Source organism: Grus americana, chromosome 10 (genome assembly GCF_028858705.1).
Source record: "Grus americana isolate bGruAme1 chromosome 10, bGruAme1.mat, whole genome shotgun sequence".
Taxonomy (NCBI): Eukaryota; Metazoa; Chordata; class Aves; order Gruiformes; family Gruidae; genus Grus; species Grus americana.
Genome location: NC_072861.1, coordinates 4878661 through 4899521, shown reverse-complemented (window position 1 = coordinate 4899521; position 20861 = coordinate 4878661). Strand labels below are relative to the sequence as shown.

At 36.8% G+C, this 20861-nt stretch overlaps 1 protein-coding gene across 4 annotated transcripts in view; it reads right to left on the bottom strand.

Annotated features, from left to right (window-relative positions):
• Positions 1-172: 172 nt before the first annotated feature.
• CIB2 (calcium and integrin binding family member 2) overlaps positions 173-20861 on the bottom strand; it is a 49721-nt gene continuing 29032 nt past the window's right edge. For all 4 annotated transcript variants that reach the window (XM_054836246.1, XM_054836248.1, XM_054836249.1 and 1 more), the window contains 4 exons: positions 18892-19003; positions 7755-7902; positions 7462-7657; positions 173-1170 (listed from right to left, as the gene is read on the bottom strand). In XM_054836246.1, the coding sequence (XP_054692221.1) occupies positions 1149-1170; positions 7462-7657; positions 7755-7902; positions 18892-19003 (478 nt within the window). In that variant the 3' untranslated portion in view covers positions 173-1148. The remainder of the gene's footprint in view (positions 1171-7461; positions 7658-7754; positions 7903-18891; positions 19004-20861) is intronic.

Sequence of the window (20861 nt, the reverse complement as noted above, 5' to 3'; positions counted from 1 at the left end):
GAGAAAAAGGAGAAAAAGGAGAAAAAGGAGAAAAAGGAGAAAAAGGAGAAAAAGGAGAAAAAGGAGAAAAAGGAGAAAAAGGAGAAAAAGGAGAAAAAGGAGAAAAAGGAGAAAAAGGAGAAAAAGGAGAAAAAGGAGAAAAAGGAGAAAAAGGAGAAAAAGGAGAAAAAGGAGAAAAAGGAGAAAAAGGAGAAAAGAGAGAAAAAGGATCTAGCTGATTTCCAGCTGGAGAGGGAAGAGAAATACAGAACTGTATTCATGCATTTTATGGGAAAGATTGCATAGCTGGTTTAGAAAGAAAATGTCTTTTCATGTCCTTAGTAGTAGTTCTGTGCTTTAACTTCTTCATTACTTACAGACGATCATATTCTTCCATTCAACATTATCAGCCCACAGAATGACTAAAATGCAAGACCTCCTTTGAGAATAAGGACACAGTTTTAACGTTTATCTTGGGAAGAAATTAATCATGTATGCAGTTATCATATACAAAAGACAAATATTTCAAGTTTCATAAGGACATGACAATCCATAAAATATTGGTTGAAGGTAAGCACCAAACCCAGCAACGGCCGTTTCAGTGACTGAAAGGCAAACCTGGGATGTGGTTGTCTTCAACACTGGGAGCTCGATCTTGACTGCAGTTCTTTCACCTAATTTCCACGCAAGATCCCCAGCCGTACAACACAGTGATAGAGGCATCTCATTATTTAAGGCCTGGGCTTTCTTTCCAAGACTCTTCCAAAAGTCACCAAAGCTAATCTTTCTGTCAATCTTTTTTTGGTTTTTTTGCGCTTTAAAGAGCAGTATTAAATATTCATAAATATAAAAACTATGTGGAAATACCTTTAATAATATTCTGATTCTGCCTGTTTAAAAAAAGAAAAAAAACCAAACCAAAACCACAACCCAACAACCAACCATCTTTGCCAGAGTGCTTGGCCAGCAGTGAAGATAAAAATGTGACTGTTGCAAATATCCTGTAGATCACACGATGCTTCTGTCTTTGTGGACCAGAATTATTTCAGTACTTTCTGCTGAGTTCTAAGAAGCCATAATTAAGAGGACAAAAGCCCCCAAAGTGCCTGAGATTCAGAAAGGCTGGACGGGCAAGTCATTTCTGATAACACTGGCTCACAGAAACGTCTTCAGATTCTTATGTGGAAAGTACTGCAAAGGAAAGAAAAAGATTAAGAGATATAAACACATTTGTCATTATGCACAACATTTTCCTTAAAGTACAAAAAGGAAGGTGCTGTGTAATGAATCTGAATCTCTTCTCTCACACTCTCAGGAAGATTTAAACATTCTGGGAGAAATGTCCATCTTCTGAAAATGTTAGGGGGGGCCAAGCTCAGCACTGGATGAAATCAAGTATAAGTTGACCTATTTATTGGATACGCAGCAGAGCTAAAAGTTTCCCAATTGCGCTTTCGCTATGGCACAGCATTTGGGTTCCTGTGTGGTTGTTTTAGTTGCCTGCTGGGTTAAGCCACAACAAAACCATATGTTTGTTTGTTTCTTGACTGAAAGCAGAAGGGATTATTATGTATTTTTGTATATAAACACTATAATTTTGGTGCCTACAAAGAAAGGAAACTTAAAAGGCTTGGAGTATTTGAGAGGCTGAAGAGTTCTGGATGTACAGGTTTGGGGTTTTGTTTTACAAAAAGAATGCTCTAACTTAATCACAGCTATTTGAGGGAAGCTCTGTGGTATGTGTTTGGAGGAGATAAAATGTTATGTTCACAGTGGTCCTTAGGAGCTTCGTACCTAGGAATTTATTCAGTCTGAGTGACACTGAAAGATATGATGTATAGCAATTTGGCATACTAGCCTAAGTATTGTGAAAGAAAGCGCACAGTCATGCAGAGAACTTATTGGCACTTCGGTTTTAGAAAAAAAGAATTATAAACATCTTGTTTACAACTCAAGAAATGTCTAAAGCCCCATAGTAATACAAACTCTGAAAATTTAAGTCCCACATAGGCAACATCTATGAATTAAAAAATCCACAGCATTGTATGTGAAAACATTTTCGGCATGATTCCTTAAAAAAGTCCAACCAAATCCACTTCACTGGAAATCTTTTTCTTGGAAGTTTTTTGTATTTCTATCAGAGTGCCATTTTGGCCTTTGGAGATTAAGGTTTTTACTAAGCAGCAGCTCTCACCCATTTGCAGCTCTAATTTCAGTCCTTAAGAACAAGATAATCTGCATTTTGGGACAGGTCTTATGAGATGCACATTTCCTATAAGAAATGTTACTTCAGCTTTAGGTAGGGCTGGAGTCAGGACATCAACTGTTATATGGGTAAAGGCCCACAAAGGTTTCAGAAATACTGCACGTCCAATGACATCTTTTTGTTTAATCTGTTGTTTCTCTGTCTAGTTCTGGCAGCTCCCAGGAGTTACTAATGCCATATTCTTCTCAAACTCCATTTCAGATTGTTATAGTATGTTTCACCCTCAGGCATTCAAATAAGCTTAAGCTTCCAGGATGATTTATAAAACAATTTCCTGTGGAAAACGTAACCAGTCTTGTAGAACAGAACACTCAGCTAGTGCCAGCTCAGAGTGCTAATACTTCCATTAAACTACAAGCAGCTTCTTAATGATTGCAATTTTGAGTGAAATAAACCTACTGGGATCAAATTTTTTGAACTAGCAACTGTCATTATCATTTACAGTTTACTCCAGCTTCTAGGATAACAGCCAAAAGGTATGTATCTTCTTCCCTGGTCAACGATTAGCGATGTTTTCTTCTAGTCTTAAAAAAATTCCTCAACCACAGCAGTGCAAATCAAGCAACAGACTTTACTGCATCTTCATTTGCTTGACAGCAGTAGAAAGCTTGCAAAGGCTGTCTGTAGAAGATTAAACCTACACAGGGTCATTAAGTAAAGGTTTGAGAAACAAGTGATAAGGAAAATCAGTCAACCTACAGTGGATGATCTTTAGCTCACACCAGCTCAAAGCCTGGATCATGGTGCCAAAATTACTGCCTGCTTACATATTAAGTATGCATGATAGTATGACAGCTTAAAAACCTCCAACATATTGAGCTGTGTGGAAAAAGTGCTTCAAAAACAGTGTACATTGTTAGAGGAATCTGGCCTTCAAAGGTTTTCCACAACCGGGGTAAAGAAGATATTCCTTGGTAATTTTATACCTCATTTTAATGATGATGAGATTTTACACTTGGATAGTTCATATTATAATGAGTTCTCAGTGTTTGTCAGAAGTCAGGTAAGCACTGGTCCCATGTAACAGAGCAAAGAGAACAAAATGATCTATGGCTTAGCAGAGATCACCTGCTCAAGCAATGGCAGAGCCAGGGATAAAACCTAACTGCCTTGCATCCTAAATTTCCTACTCTTAGGATGTGAGGAAGTGGCTTTTGGTTGGGGAAAAGGCAAAGAACAGAATAAGAAATCCTTCGCTACAAAGAAAAAACATCTGGAGGCTAGTGAGATCACATACCAGGTGCCAGAATGGTATTCTAGGATCAGATACTCAGAAATGTTGATTGCCCATAGCTTCACAGCGAAGTGTCTGAAAACTGCAGTTACCCCGCATCCCCAGTTGCTCATTGGCAATCATTTTCACAAACGGCTATTGCTTCAGTTCCTACGTGTTCACTTTTCACAGCTGCAGAGCAGTTGAAAGTATAAATCAATAGGCACTTATGCTTCCTCAATTTTAAAGTCTGGAATGCATTCAATTGGGCACAAAAAGTGGAGATATGCAAAACCAAATGAAATTCTGATTGTTTCTGGACATTGATGTATTGGTATTTCTTCCATGGATCTGCTGAAGGTTTCAAAAGGGACAATTTTATTTAGATAAAAATATGCTTTCATATCTTTTTACAGTATTAAGATGATAGTTCCGGCATAAGTTTACCACTGGCATATAGGGTTGTTGATCCACTATTAAGACACTTCCTGCGTTTTGCATGTTCTGTATTCTATTACATGGTAAGACTGCACAGCCCTGTCTTCAGTTTGGCTGCACCACAGCCCATGGTTATCACTTAAGAGGACCATTACAGCTGAAGAGACAGAAGAGAGGAAAATGGGAGGCCATGAAACAAGCCGGAGATAAAAAGATAAAAGGAAGCACTGTTTCATTAAATGAATAGGTAATGTGTTCAAGACTGTTATGGTATGACAACAGTGAATAGGAACTCAGTGAATAGGAACTGAGCTTTATGTGGCGAGAGATCAGCTACAAGAATTGCACTCTTGTCCCACGTCACACATTTTGTCACATGCTAGCATTGGGTACTATCAGAGAGCACTGGTTTAGTTTCAGTCCCCAGTCAGACCTTGCTGTACCTCTTGTGGCATTAAAATTCAATGGGTCCCATTCCAAAAGTCAAATCACCATCTTCCTTTAGAATACAACATTTACACAGTGTTTAAAAAAATGACAGTAAGTGGCTCAGATCAGGAAGTTCAGTATTAACAAATATGTCAGCCTATGCTGTCAGCACTGCATACAGCAAAAATATGACTAAGAATGTTCTCAAAAAATAGAATAACTTTACAGGCAAAAGGAACAGTAAACCAGAATAAGGGAGACGTATCAACTCTTCCATACGGATTGGTTTGGATAAAAGTGGTCTCATGACCTTATCGCTTTCTTTTCCTGCAGTTGTTAACTCTGGCTGAAACAGAAACCAAATCAGAGAAACTACACATTCTCTTCTCAGCTCTGCAACTTTTTCCATTTACAACCTCATTTTGCAATGTAGCTTCAAAGGTTAAAAAACATGTTGCTGAGTTAACACTCAAGAGGCTCTAAACCAGTGTTTCAGCTAAAAGGTGGAAGGAAACCCTTCTTTAGGTCATGTCATGTCAGGAGCTCTTAAGCCTGAGGACTTCAGAGCTGAATCCTGTGACCCAGCTAATCTCCGGGACCTGAAAGAAGAGGGAAGGAACCATTTCCCTTGAAGCCAAGGATGGAAAAAAATCTGCCTTAAATATACACAACGCTGGCTTGAACATCAAGGCTACATCTTGATAACCCGCGTTCACCACGTCACAGACACAGATCAAAGTATATGTGTTTAAACTGAGCAACTGGATGATCAGTCTTCCAATACTTGGTAGCCTGGTCCTTTGAGATTATCAGTATTGTCAGTGATCCCTCCCTCTCTATTTTGTCTTTACCTAATCTATAACAAGCTTTGTGCTTTCCACTTCATCTCTCTTTTTACTCATCTTCTTGCCCTTTTCAGTACCTAGCACTCAGGTCTTTGCGCTCATTTCCTCAGCTTCCCAAAACATCACAAACTAGGAAACGAAAAATAATTATGGCAGACATTCTGATAGCTACACTGGCAAATATTCCTCTCTGCTACTTTCTCAGGAAATGACTGGATTGCACAGCATCCTCAGCTTGGAATTCGCAGTCAGCACTTTGCAAGCCTCTACAACACAGCAGTAAAGTCAGTCATGGCACAGGAAACTTCTGAAACTACAGCTTCTGCTGAGTCTTCAGATCTGCCTTCAATTCTTCACATTTGATCTCCGCTCTCTACCAGACTTGTAGGTACAGTACAGCCTTTTCATTGATTAAAGGACACTCTACCTGACCCCAGCAGCTTCTGTATGGATAACAGTATAAAGAAAACATTTTCTTAGCTGGAAATATATGTAAACAAGATATTAGCATACCTACTCAGCTGAGCCTCACCATAATGATGATGTGTATGTTGTTCTAAAAGAGTTTCTGTTGATACACTTGATTAGTCATGGAATGCCTGATCTGTTTCTAATGTATAAAAGACATTCACAGTGACTTTGTAGCATATCATGTCCAGATGCTGATGTTTCTCAGCATTCATAAGGATCATGTCCTCATGCTCTATTGTAGAATCATTTTGATATAAAGTCTTTCCTTCAAAATTTTATTTATGAAAGAAAGAAACCATTCTGTGTTCTGCAGGACACTTAAACGTTCTTAAAAACCAGTATCATTATCAGTCCAAATTTTGGTCTATCTTAATTCTATCCTAGTGTTTAGCCTTATTTCCTATGAAAATACAGTTTATTCAATCAGTCTGACTGTGCTTTCTTAATCCTTCCCAGTAACTTCTGAATCCTTTGGCAGAATTCAACATGTGACTGAAAGATGATTAAGTTTCTAACAATTTCCTACAAACAGGCAGCTGTGTAAAAGAGTCTTTAAGTGTTCTGCTTCATGGAAAGATGCAAAATAATTCCACACTTTTCCAGACATCAGAAGATCTACATAGATGAACCAGTCTTCGTGCCTTAACTGCTGCAAAAAAAATGGAAACTAAACTCCTTTTCAGATATCAGCCAATTAATCAGGAGACACAAGTCTGCAGAAACTAGAATTTGCCTGTTCCAACATTCCCCAAATAACTTACAATCATACTGTATGTATGCAGTCCAGACAATTCTTGGATTATTTATCTTCCCAGATATTAGAACTTATCTGTTATTATCAATTATCACCAGACAAACAGCAACACTACCAACTTAACAATGTGTATGAACAAAGATTATGAAAAAAAAAAAAACCCCAAACTTTTTCATGTTATCGTGCATTTACAATTAGACATAGTTAACCCAGACAACTGAAATTTGGGGAGAAATTAGACCTAGGTTTTAGATTCAAGCCTACTCTGCCAGTGGAGTCAAAATTCAAATACGAACTCCTCCCATTCTGGGAGTATCTTATTTTGCTGGCTGGTTCACCGTAATTTCTTAAAGAAGGTCTATCCTTGTATTACTTAACAGCCTTAACTATACGTTTATGTAGAATGTTTTATTAATGAGTAAAGTAAAAAATAATTTTCCTTTTCAAAATGTCTCTAAATATGAAACTTGCAAGAAAAGCTGTCTTTAGATAGCTGGGTTTTTTCTACAGAGTGTTAGGTAGAAACTCAGCAACAAAAATTAAAAATATCAGTTATAAAAAACCCCATGATTAACAGTGAAACAAAGAAAGACTGCAGGAATTAATCATTTTAATTGATTTTCTACTACCAGCATGAACTGTACCACTGTAATGTCCTCTAGCTCTCACCTTCTCAGCACAAAAAAAATCAATGTGTTTCCATGTATATTTGTAACATGTACACAATATTTACACAGCATGGATATTTGCTATAGGCTTGAGAACAATATGAATTTCAGCTTATAATAGTTGAAAATATTTTCCTGAAGAAACCACACAAACAAACGGGGCGGGGGGGGGGGTGGGGGGGAGAAGAGATAATTCAAAGTCATTGAGCTCTTAGCCTTGAAGTTAGAAGAGAACTGGAATATGGTCTAGAAAAGTAAACTGAGTTAGGGTGAGAAGTCCTCCTCTAGTCAGCTCCCTGGTAAAGTACTTATGTCTGACATTCCTTGTATTACACTACACAGTGATATACTAAAAAAATACCTGACAATATGCAAGAGACTTTTTCTTAAAACAATACCTGAGAAAGTCCGGTGCTTTGGAAATCATGTTTTCAAAATCTGCAAATCCTAGTTTCCCGTCACCATCCATGTCAGCTTCTTCTATCACTTTCTCACAAACTAGAGTGATTTCTTCTGCTGTTAGTTCTTCTCGGGTCAGCTTATTGAGGGTTTTTTCCAAGTCTGATTTACAAATGAAGTTATCTGTGTTAAAATCTAAGCAATAAAAGAACCAAAGAACAGATCACCAACAACTCTCATACTCATTTCCTTCAAACAAAAAAGGGCATACAAAAGCATCCCAATACAGTACCATAGATCTTAAAGGCATAGATTGCTTTAAGCTCTCTGGGAGCCATTTCACTGAGCACAGAAAACATATCCACAAAATCATTGAAACTGAGGCTCCCCTCTCCATCTTCTGAGAAAGATTCCACAATCCTTTCCTTGAAGGGATTCTCCTGTGAAAACCAGAGATATATACATATTTTTTAGTATTTGGAAAATTAAAAAACCCCCGCAGACTCCCTGTTTATAATCATGAGTATTTAAGTCCATGGTTGGCTCTTTGAAGACAACTTTTTTCTTCCAAAATGCATCTAAAAACTTACATTTGCGTGCTTTAGCAGAAAGTGTCAGCAGAACATGCTGCTGCATAGTACCTCTTCTCGCCCAGATATTCCAGTCTCCATTGTTATTCATTCTCTCGAAACCAGTGCTCAGCTCGTTTCTCCTGTGCGGAGCATGTGCTTTAAAAATGTTAGGGTAAAGGTAGTACTAAGTGTGAAGATCATTTGCACATAGCAGGTTCCTGACAGGGCAGCAGACTGACATGGTCAGGAGGGTTACAGCTCCTACATTAAGAAGCTAGCACATACAGGAGGTGATGGGAGGGGAAGAAAACAGACCAAGGTGGAAAGCCAGTGAAACAAACAGGGTCTTTATACTTCTGGTGGCACCTGGCTGAAGGCTGGAAGAACAAATATTATTTATGAAACCACCTTAAAAAGTAAATATCTGCATTCCACACCGGACTGATGTGGAACCATCAATCATCAAACAAACCATGTCTGTTCATTAAGGATGCAGTGTCACACCCTAGCAGAATCTTGTAGAAAAGTAATTATCACTCTGATACACATCAATGTTCCAACCTCTGGTTGAACTGACTACAAATTCCAGTGTTTTAAATGACATTTCTTCTCCGCAGGAGATGATCCTTTTCTAGAACCCTACTAACCCAGTGGGTGTCAAGGCTACTCTGAATAAGTCTTATTCTAAAACCATAAACACACAAGCAAGCATAAGAAAAAAGGCTTTAGTACAAAGCCCTCTAGTAACAAAACACCATCTTTCTCATAGCTATATAAAAACCCAAGATTAATTTGTAGCTATGTCTATAAAACTGGGAAAATAAATTCAATTCAGTTGAATACGAATAAAACACACAAACATCATTTGGGCTGTGAGCAGCATCTCATCAAAGCTACAGATCTTAACTAAAGCCAAGAACCGATTCACATATTGATCTCCTATAAATGTAAATAGCTTTGGTAGTGGCATATCACATTCATAATTTTTAATATGCATGCAGCATTTTATTTGGCTTTAAAAGAAGCAGTATTGTGCAAGCTCAGAGCTCAAATATATCCATTTCTTTTTTTCTCTAAGTTTAATTAGCTAACAGGTATTCATAAACCATCCAATTATTTTAAATTAAATTTCATAAAACAGCTATATTTGAGAGGTAAATGACCAGAAAATGTTATTTTTCAGTTTACTTCAATTCTTTCTTGATAATTCACACAGAACATACGCCTCTATAGAACACATTTTCTGCATACCTGTGGAGACTAAAAAAAAATAAAAATAAGCAGTACGTATAAAGAAGAGTTATGTGAACAGACTGATGTTTTATATTTATGTAGTATCCTTCATGTTAAAGGAACATAAAGTACCTTACAAGAATTGGGTTACTTACTACTAATATGCAGCTGCCTCTGAAGTGAAATTCAACAACTGTTAAATGGTGTGCAGCAGCTTACAACAAGAGCTGAAGATAAAGAAATCACAGGGGGAATTGGAAGCATAATGAAATTTGTCACCCACACAGAGATCACATGTAAGATACATTTTGTTACAGCCTCAAAATAATGAAAAAGTCTTAAGGATTCTTGTTAAAAGACAAGCGTAACATATAAAATACAAAAGCTTAATTTCTCTAAGTGGAACGTGAGGCTATACCACACCTACATACCTTTGGCCAGTCATGTCACCTGGCTAATTTAAGAACAGATTTTGATGGCCATCCCAGCTGGAACATTAAGACACTTTCTCCACAGAAGCTATACTGGCCATTCACATCCTCAGACAGCATACCTGATTCTATCAGGAGGTTTCTATTTAACGATAACAAAGCAGTCACCCAAAGACTATCTAACGAGATGTCTTTGGGTTTTGCAGTTTGCAGTCCTGGACTACTTCCATTGTAGAAATCAGTCGGAGTCTGCCAAAAGGCAAATATCCATCTAACGACAAACCATAGGAGTGTGTGTAAGTCTTCCAAGGATGGGTGAGATCTGAGAAAGAGACATTGGAAGCATAATTCCCTGACACAATCAAGATTCAAAATTCAAAAAAGTAACCTTGACCAGAGATTTTAAGCTCTACTAAATGCCCAGATGTCTCCAGTCTTTCTGGCTGAGATACTGGCCAGGAATAAGGCTGTTCTAACGGATAGGTGAAGTAGGGACCACAGAGCCATAGGCTCAAATAACAGCCCATTAAGGTAGTCAATATTAAATTCAAATTCCCCTGCAGGATTCAATGACTGAAGTAATTGTGCAATAGGAAGCACACCTACAGATTTCAAAGGGTAGGGGATTAATAAGCTCACTGTGCGCTGAGCTGAATATGTAAGGCTGAGCTCACTGCTCAGATGAAGACTAAACCAGGCCAAAGTAAAAAAGAAATAAAATAGAGTAGAAAAGAGGGATTCTTGAAAATAAAAAAGACAACAGGCTCAGAAGAGCAGCAGGGTCACATCTCTCAAGAGCCTCAGGATGACAAACAACACGCCAGAATTAGCCAGATGGCTGCGAAAAACTCACATCATGTGCATGATGTGCAGAGGAGGTATAGCAGATGTGCATCAGGGGTACTGCTAAGGCTAAACTATCTGAGTGCTTGGAAATATGCCTGTTTGTGGTATGAACATACATACAGACACTCAGTGGAAAACAATTGATTCTATTGTTTCAAATTGTCAGCTGATTAATAGGCCAAAGTAAGATTCTGTTGCACTAAAATACATGAAAAAGGTCCACTTTCTTCCTAAAAAGTACATTAAAAAATTGATGTATCTGTTAAATGTTTAATATTAGAGAATGTTAAATATCTCAGTGGATGAGAAAACATGGTAAAAAAGTTATTTTCTTTCTAAAAATACTATATGGCTTTCTTTGGAACAAACATCATCAGAACTACATGTCATGGTTACAGTTGTTTCCTGACATCTTAGAGGCAGCATTGGGTAACAAACAGGGAGTACACAGATGCAAATATCCCTATCAGCAGCAAATATCAGACCCGGGACTTTCTGCATTAGAAATGCTAGGCATGATCTCTCTGACTGAATAAGTATATTGCCGTTGCATAAGACGAACTATCTATTTTGCATGTCGGAGATCTTGAAAATACAGATGAAGTAACGATGAATTAAATGGACCTAAGGATACTTCTTAAGTAACTCTTTACCAAATGGATCTCTAAAACCTAAATGAAAAATAAAATCTTTCCTCATATTGATTTTTTTCCTTTAACTTTCTCATATTATGTGACTTCAGGCACTATATCTCTGGTTTACACAATGGAAAGTATTAGCTTACCTTCACAGATACTTTTCACATCCTTTCTGTAATTTCATTACCTCTACTCTAAAGAGCACAGATTAGGGTTCCATCATATTTAAAGGAAAAGCCATGGGGGAAGGGAGTGAAGGGGAAAATGATATTGTTCCTTCCTAGATTGTTTTCCCTTAAGTACTCTACTCGTCTTGTTAAAAAGCTTTTTCTGTCCTCTCACAATAAAAATGAGAGGGGAGACAGAAACAATAAAGAATTGGTACAGCTAAAACTCTGCTGTTTTGCAGATTGATGCTGCTGTAGTGGCTTGAGATAATCCTCCTAAATGTGCCATCCATCTTAACGATCACTTTTTCTCCTCGGGTAACTGCGTTCCTATGCATTTTTGAATGTCATGTGGCATCTATTCCAACACACAGGCCTAGAACACCATACATGAAAACATAATCATTAGTTTTCTAAGAAACTCTTATAGGGTTTATTCCTGAGATTGCAGCTAGGTCTTACCAAGTCACTTCTTATTTTTCCCATCCTCCAGGTTTCATCACAGGCTCTAGGAAAGCACTGTGTTGTCCTTTTGCCCTATCCATTTAGCAGCTTGATGAAATTAAAGCACTGTATCTTATTTTCACAAGCTGACTGCATTTTGGAAATAAGAAGTTGCATCTGTAAGACAGGTCAAGATAACTAAGCTGGAGAGGCTGGACAGTCATTATAAAATGTTTCTCACTTTTATATCCACAGAAACGTGATGATCATTTTCTCTTTTGTATTTGGACATAAGTCCCCACTGACATTAGGGAAGATATTTAAACACACAAAGCAGTCTGCTTTGCAGACTACTGAAAGCCAAAGTCCTTTGGATGCTTTAATCAGAACTGATCAGAAGCAAACTTTTCTCAAATTTCAGGAGTTACTCCTAAAAAAATTAGAAATGAACTCTTATCAGACAAACATCAATGTAAAAATGGCTAAACTATTAATTACCAGATCTCCATAGGAGAGGCTGGTGCTTTGGAAGGAAAGCATAAGTAGTAGTGCAACAGCAAATTGTCCCGGGAGCAGATAAAAGCACATTTCTTTGTGGGCTTTTTTTCTTCCTTTTCTTCTTACTCAAAATCAATTTATTTTTTTCTTCATGTGTGGATGATTATATTCATGTCAAACTTCTCTGCAGTGCCTACAGGGTACTGATTAAGAAAACCCTGCACAAACCAAGGCTGAGATACAGCTAAATTGGTATGTTTACATTTAAAAAAACTAATTATATCTTCTGTCAAAAAGCAGAAATCTAAGTCAGTTCAGCATTGAGCTCACCTCTTTACTGAAGGCTGCACTATGGTCACAACAGCCAAATAACACAAGATGCTGATTGCATAAGGAATTGCTTAAATGTTACAGAACGTAGTAGTATATTATGGGAATATAAGGCATTTTAACAAAACCTGATTCACTAACTATGGCAGGAAACCATAAACAATACTGAAGAGAAAATGGCTCTCAGTACACTTGGAGGGCATACAGTTGATTGAGACACACAGCTAAAAGGGGGCTTCAGAGAAGCAAGAGGAGTGGTCTGAAAGGGGTAAAACATCCCCTTGTAACTAGAAACAACTGACAGGATGCAGAGACAAGGAAGTTGGGATGAGCTGCAGGAAAAGATTGGCCAGAGCAGGGGTGGGGGCTTGGGAAGAGTATCAACCTGCTCTGTCAGGTGTCATTGCCCTTTACATGGAAAGCTTTGAAACTGAGGACTTATTGAAATTACTTCTAAAATTCTATCCTCTTAAAATTGTAAGAAGTGTTTTCATTTTCTTTTGAAGCAACTCACATGCATTCATGTTTAAACTTACCAAAACCAAGGTGCTAGCATTTGTTCTGAAATGTGAGATCCATTCACTTTTCCCTGTGTGTCCTTCCTTTCTCCTGACTGATTCCTGTGCCTGCTGGTCATTCTGTTTCAGTAGTGTGTGGATTTATGAACTACCTTACTCACCACTGCAGCTAATGACAAGGCCTGCGAGGATCAATGAAGTTACTGCGGGAGCCAAAAAAAGAAAGCAACAGACTGTAAAGTGAATGAAACAAAAATGGTTCCCCTCTAGGAAGTCCTTTTATGACCAACTCCTGACAGAAGAATTGCTCTACACTACAATAGCCAGAGACAGGCCATACACCAATTTGAAGATTCTGACAATTAGGGACATACGTGTCACAAAGATGGCCACCCACCTACTTCTACAGATCAGACATGATCTCTGTCATCAGGTTACATTCCCACATCTAGCTCTATGGAAACAACGGGGATAACGTGAGTGAAATCAGTTTTGTTTTCAAATAAAATCACTTCTGCTTTCTACGTGGTCTCATACTGAAGAGCCCACATCATTGCTACAATTTTGCAATATTAATTGCTTCAATCTCACAGGTGCCCATATGCCCTAACGCTAATTTATTAGACTGCTGCCTGTGTAACCAAGATTAGCAAAATTAGAAAACAGAGACTGCAATGAAACAGATGGAGTAAGCTAGCTCTGTTAACTTCAGTGTAATGGTAGACCTAATCAACTTAAAGTATCTGCCCCTTCTTTATTTATTTATTTCTTGTCCTGACTTTCAACTTTTAGGAATCATGAGTTAGTGAATAATTCATTACTAATTAAAGTGAGTGACGATCAGCTTTTTTTCTTCTTCTTTGAAACACAGAAATCCTGGCTCAAAACATTAATGCATGAGGTAAAGATCCTTCTGTATAGTAGCAGAATCTAATTTAGAAAAGTGCATTATTGATTCTATCCATTTGTCAGAATCTGCAGTGGTATTGAGCTCAACATTGCCAGTAACTAGAAATGTAATGTGTATATGAAAAAAGCCAGGTGCATTGAAATTATCACTAATTTTATTAAAAGTCAGTAGACATTTAGTTCATTTGTTTCTATTTTAAGATTTAAATGTTGGCTTTGTCTTCAACTTGATGAAAATTTACTGAAGAAAGAAAACACCGTAACAATTTATTTAGCAGTCTGGTCAAGTTGCAAAGGTTCAAGATATTTTTTTCTTAGTCTATGAGCTGGACTTACTACCTAGATTGCTTGGAAAATGAACTCTAGGGAAAAGACTCTCTCCCCCTCCCCACCATCTGCACAGGAGATCGCAAAATGCTCCATGACCAAGATTGACCCCAGTTTATAACTGAGATCCTAGGCAGTAGTTTAATATCTTTTAGTGTTAATATTTTGAAAGAGTTATGCAGGAAGATCTAGTCTTCTCTGATATTTCACTGGAAACAAGCTCACTAGCTATTGAAAGCACTCTATGAACTGCTAGAATTCCTGAAATAAAATAAGTGGTTTGACAGCAATATTTCTAAGGTTCTTCCACAGCCTTATGAGACTTGGGAGAGAACTATTATAAAATTTGACACTGAATTTTGTCCTGCTATTTTCATAAAATCAAGTTTCATTACCCTGGAGATATCTTCTAAAGCAGGGTCAGAAAGCCTCAGAGACTTGATGTGGTACAAGAAGATAGATTATGATCCACTTTACTTACAGAATTCTATTAGCAAGTCTACTATCATTACCACCTAAGTTTGCTAAGGTAGCGAGATGTGCTCCTGTATCTCAAAATCTAATCATGTTCCAGTATAGAATTTCTGGTTTATATCTCAGCTTCAGTGACCAGCTGTCTTGTAAATATAGCAGTCTCTCACCTCTAAGGTTTTCATAGAATGAGCTGTTCCTTAAGTGTTCAATCCTGTATCACTGATGCAAAAAATAATGTGTGTGATTATTGTTTCTCACTTTCATTTCTGAACTTAACCTTGATTTTTCACAAAGCAACTATCAGCCACCTGGCAGCTACACTCTTCAGAGTCACAAAACTGAGCTAGAGAATTTCATACTGCGCTATCAACATCCTAGAGCTAATAACACAAAACTTAAGGAATACTGATTGTTCATATCGGAAGTGCCAGCACAAGCACCTAAGATGCTACAGTGATGAATGAGTTGCAGACATGTTAGAGAGATACAAAGCTACTTGCGGTAATGGATGAATTAATCAAAAACCCTTAAGGATGATACATTTTATCACAAAGATAAGAATTCAATATTTATGCAGAAGCGAAAATAGCAGATGGCTGAAAACAATCAGAATATGTCAAGATGCTCCCGTGTATTTAGACTTTGTGAAGTCCGTGCTATTTCATCCTGCCAGCTACTAAAAAACTGATTAGATTATTTTATATTTCCGTAGGTAAGATCATTAGTAATTTTTGTTGTATTGTATTCCATACAACACTAATTTGCATTTTTATATTCAGCTGTCCATCCAACATGACAGTGCTTGAGTAAGTCTGGCAAATATTCCTATTTCAAGATAAAGAATCCTTTTGTACTAGCTGCTAAGCTTCAAATGACTGGTTCTAGTAACTGCTAAGGGCAGGTCCTTTAATTAAATCATCTCAGACAAATCTCACTGGGGTATTAAGAATAAATGCAAAGGATCTAGGGATTGCTTCTAAGGGGAAAAAAAAGTATAATATTGGAACTGACATAACTATCAGTCCATCCAGCCCACCAGCCTTACCTCTAACTGGAACCAGTAGCAGATAAGGCAAGAACTTAAAAGGGTGAGATATACACAGTGATCTTTCCATAGTATATTCTGAGATTAGTGCAATGAGCATTTCTGGGATTTTCTGAATTAGATATTACATCCAGATCATAAAACTTAATAGCAATCTGTGGAATTCTGATCTATAAAAGCACTTTAATTTTTGAAGACTGATGCTGTCTTTGCCAAAATGTCATGTGGCAATGAGTTCCTCAATATATTCACACATTATGTCAGCTGTCTGTCTGTAATTTCATGCAATACTTCCTTATCCTTGGGAAAAGTAGTGCACACTTGTTCTCTATTAACCTGTTGGTATTATTCATCTGATCCCATGATCTCAAAGGTAGGACAAAGACGACTTAGAGCAAGTGTTCCAACTTTTAGCTCCACTGAGTAATTTAACACTATACGTCAGAATACAGGCTAAGCACCTAATTAGGTCTGCTTGTGCTAGCAACTTCTCACAGCCTACTGATTTTGATGCCTAATTATATCGTAAACCTAATTTTACATAATCAAGTTTGAAATCTTTGTTGCTATCTCCCAATTGGAGTCAATTTGAGGTTACTAAAATACAGGGCATTTTTCCAAAGTATTGTTAATTTTGCCTGTTGCCTAATTTCCTTATTTGTATAATAAGAAAAAAATAATACAAACATTTATGTTATACAAAACTTATGTGAAATATTTATAATATTATCTGAATGGTTAACCATGCAATAGAATGAACTGAAAAGAACTTTTCAGCAATATCTTTATACCCTCTATTTTCAAGTCCCATGAATACGTCTCTAGATGCACTTTTTTCATCATTAAGTATACAGGCACATAATTTAGGGTCTTTCATAGACATGTCAATACATTTAAACACATCATATTGTTGAAAAATAATGTTTTCTTGAATGCTGCTGATACTAAAAGTTCATAGATAAACCTTGAATTACACTACTTCCATATCCTGTTTCTACTTCACACTGTGTAACATAATGGGCAAAGATGAGAATATTTTCAAACTACGGTACCTGCACGATTTATTAAACGCCATTCCTTTTATTTGAGGTGAGTTAGGAAGGTCAACTTTGCAAGCTGCAGAGGAGGGAATTACACTCATACCCATGGCAGTCAAGGACACATACTTGGAACATGCACACAGCTGATATTAAACTAACCTGGAGCAGGCTTTCTAATTAGGGTTGGGTTATGTAGCTTTAGGACTTAAAAGGCTGAATAGCTTTCAACCAGGTGATGAAAGAACTATTGTGTAATTTCTAGGCACAACTCATAGCTTATCACAAGTTTAAATTCTGTAACTATTTAACCAGTAGTGAGATATATACTAATTTTATTCCTATACTATGCAATATTAAGGAAGGTCATGAGCAAAACAGCCCTACTAAAACCCTTAACTATTAAGATGTTTAAGTCAATATAGATGTGCTATGCTGGTGACAGTGGCATTTATGGCTTTTATGATAGAATTAATAATGTGTAAAGTTTTTCTTGCATTTTATTTATGAAATTTTAAAGTTATAATTTCATTATTTTTTCATGTGTAATTTTGGAATTAAGCTAGCTACATCATCTTCATCTACTTTATTACAGGGCCAGCTCATCATTAGAAAGAGTATACACATACGCTACGATTTTGCTGAAGAATCACATGCTTAGCATCAAAAAGAATCTAAATTATTTCCCAGTTTCTTCAGAAACCCAAATTTCTAAGCTGTACATAAGTATCTGATAAATCACAGTCATAACTGAAGGATGAAAATTTTTCAAAGGTCTTCTATTGAATTAAACACTCATGTGTGTTTAATCCCTAATATTTCCATTTCTATGAAATGCCAGTCAAACACTTTTTAACAAACATTCTTTAAAGTGAAATGTCCTTCTTCGTTTCAATAAATGGTATTATCCTAGAATCAAACATGCACTAAGTGTGGTACTAAAGGAACAAGGAGTTCTGTGAACTTCAACTTGAAATCTAATTCAAATATTTTCCACTTTATGTTGGCCTAACCTCCTCCCCAACTGAATTTCTAAAGCACTGCTTATACCTGTACTTTTTTTCCCAAATATTTGATATCTTACAATACTAAGGAAGAATTTCTAAATCATTAAAGTCAAGTGGAAGGCCATCAATTAAAGTCTTTTATGGCATTGCTCTTAAAAATTTTAATAATAGTTCATGCAACTATCACAGTTAACATATAGTTGTTTCTACATGATAGCAAATTACAGATGTGAACTAATTTGCATATGTGAAAAAGACAAATAGACCACAAAACCATAGACAACATAATTCAATGAACTGTTTAAAAAATAAGTGCTAAAAATCTGTATTTGTCCTGTTAAAACCATATTCAGTTGTTGAATTGATAAAATAATAAAAACAAATACTGTCTCAATGTTTTTGCACTGATTGCTTTATGCCTACTGCTTCTCTCATTTGTAGCTACATGGATGGTATCTCCACTTCCTATCATGTAATGATTCCATGAAAAATGAAAATAATAATAATAAAGAAAAATAATATTTATTGTGCTCTAGCAGCTGAGAAAAAAAAAGGGGAAAATCTTTAGTTTTGATCAGCAATGTTCTGCACACCTCTGGCAAATTTCCTATCAACACACTGGAGATAAGAACTTCTGATTTCTAACCAGCTCTTCACACAGAGATCCCACTGGCTTCTAAGGGATCAATATGTACAAAGTGGAGAGATTGCTAAATTTAATTTTATTTCCTACTCACTTCCTTGAGCATCTATCCCAACTATCTCTGCGAAAAAGACATCCACCTAAATATTTTCCAGTTTCTGGGGTGGTTTTGCCCTTGAATAGTAACAGGAAGGGGAAGACTTCAGCATGCCACATTGTTTCAGGATATCAAACTCACTTTGCAAAAACCTCCGGCAGATTAGTTACATAACTTAAGAAGATACAGTTTATAAGCAGTCAGAAGTGATACCTTTAGCTCAGGCATATTTATTATAAGCTGCATAGGTAGTTTAACATCTGGGTCCTTTGTATAGTCCATGGGCACAACGTTTGGTGCCATTTCATGGTATCGGCCATGCAACCTGTAAACAAGCAGAAAAAAACCAGCCAATAACCAAATTTAAATAACCAAATCCATTCATACAGTAATCAGACACAACTTTGTCTTGCAGCTCTAATTATTGTTTTTAGTGCACAAGTCTGAGCCCACCAAATTCCCATGTTTTTGACAAAAAGAGGGCTTTGATGCAGCATCCAGTATAACTGCTACTAACACCCATGCGTAACTTGAGGCATTTCAGACTACGTGCATATAACATTTAAGCACTGTGTAGGTACATGCACAGAAGAAGTAGGCCTGGACCAATGTACTAACACTGTGAGAATAATCCAGGGATTTTATCTCAGTGCAGATTATTGGTCGATCTGCACTATGAAAGGAAAAATTCTTGTTTAACAGCTCAAAGAATTTAAAAGCCAAACAATATGCAACTATGAAGCTATAGACAACAATATCTTTGTGAGACCTTATTTGTTTCTGAATTGAAAAAGCTCTTTTCCTATCTGTGCCTCACTAACATAGCAGATTTAGTCTGACAATTCTAGCACTGGCTGACACCAGCACACAGACCATTCCCACTTAATTCGATTTCACATAGTTTTGTTTCATTCTCGACTCAGCTTATTCATCAAACCAGTACATTTTAAAGGCAATAAACAAGTGTCTTTCCTGAGAGATGCAAGTCAAACATTCATAAACCTAGTTTCCCTCTCTAAAGCTTGCTTATCATGCTAACAGTATTATGTTAGTTTTGGTAAGGGAGCTGGGAAAGGAGGAATCACAGGCCACGAAACACATCGATGTTTCTCAAGGTTTAGAAGCTGAATACCAGTAAATTAGGAAAACAGTCTTACGCACAACCTGGGCAAAGACTGCACAAATGTTTCTATGACATTATTTATAATTGTTAATTGAATTAACAAGTGTTAATCCCACCTTTTATTTGCCGTCTCCACATATTCCAGTGAATAAGTGCAAAAGCATAGCCCAAAAGCCAAGAGAAAACAGCCATGTGTAAAGAAACCATCAAATTAAGCAGGATGCAAATTTTAAAACTATCTTAGCACATTTATTCTCACTGGGATGCTCAACCTAGAAATAGAAACATTTCAAGTAAAATGGGTATCCCATTCAAACTCACCAATGGATCTCAAATTTTGAGCTCTCAAACTACAGACAGAAATTGCCTGGTAAGTAAAACACTATCTGTCTAGAAGCAATTGATATATTAGATTAATTCTACTTATTTTCTGATTTTACTCATTCTAGTGATATCTCATTCTAGAGACAAGTATGTAGAATCCAAGACTCTGTCAAATAACACCACCAAAATGCTGGAGAGGGAGCACATGTATCCTAGTGCTCAAAGATTAGTCAGAGATCAATATATTTAGCATGAATGTATGACCTGCCAGTCTTCTATGAAATACCACATGCATAAAAACAATAGGAAGGAAGATTAGGTAGTTGCTGTTCACAGAAAACTTAGAAAATGTCATGTAATATAAAATGTAATTTTTATCATTATGAAAATTTCATCTTACATCTAATTCATAAACTGCTTAGGGCAGAAAGTGCTCATTTTGCCATGTCTTATGTAGTAACACAGAGTATTCTGGTCTCTCAGCAGGTCACACGTACTACTTACATATATTAAAAAGCTATATTTAATATTTTGTGACTTATTTTTTCATTTTAACAAAAAAAATCCTGCCTGCTCACTAGGTATACTAACAATTACAAATAGAGATTAACATGTTGTAAGCCACATAACATCAACAAACTGGTAACACAGGAAGCAATGCCTCACCAACCCATTCATCTTACCAGCTTTAGCTTCAGCAAACCCTCAGCAAACACAAGAACTGAGCTATTTCCGA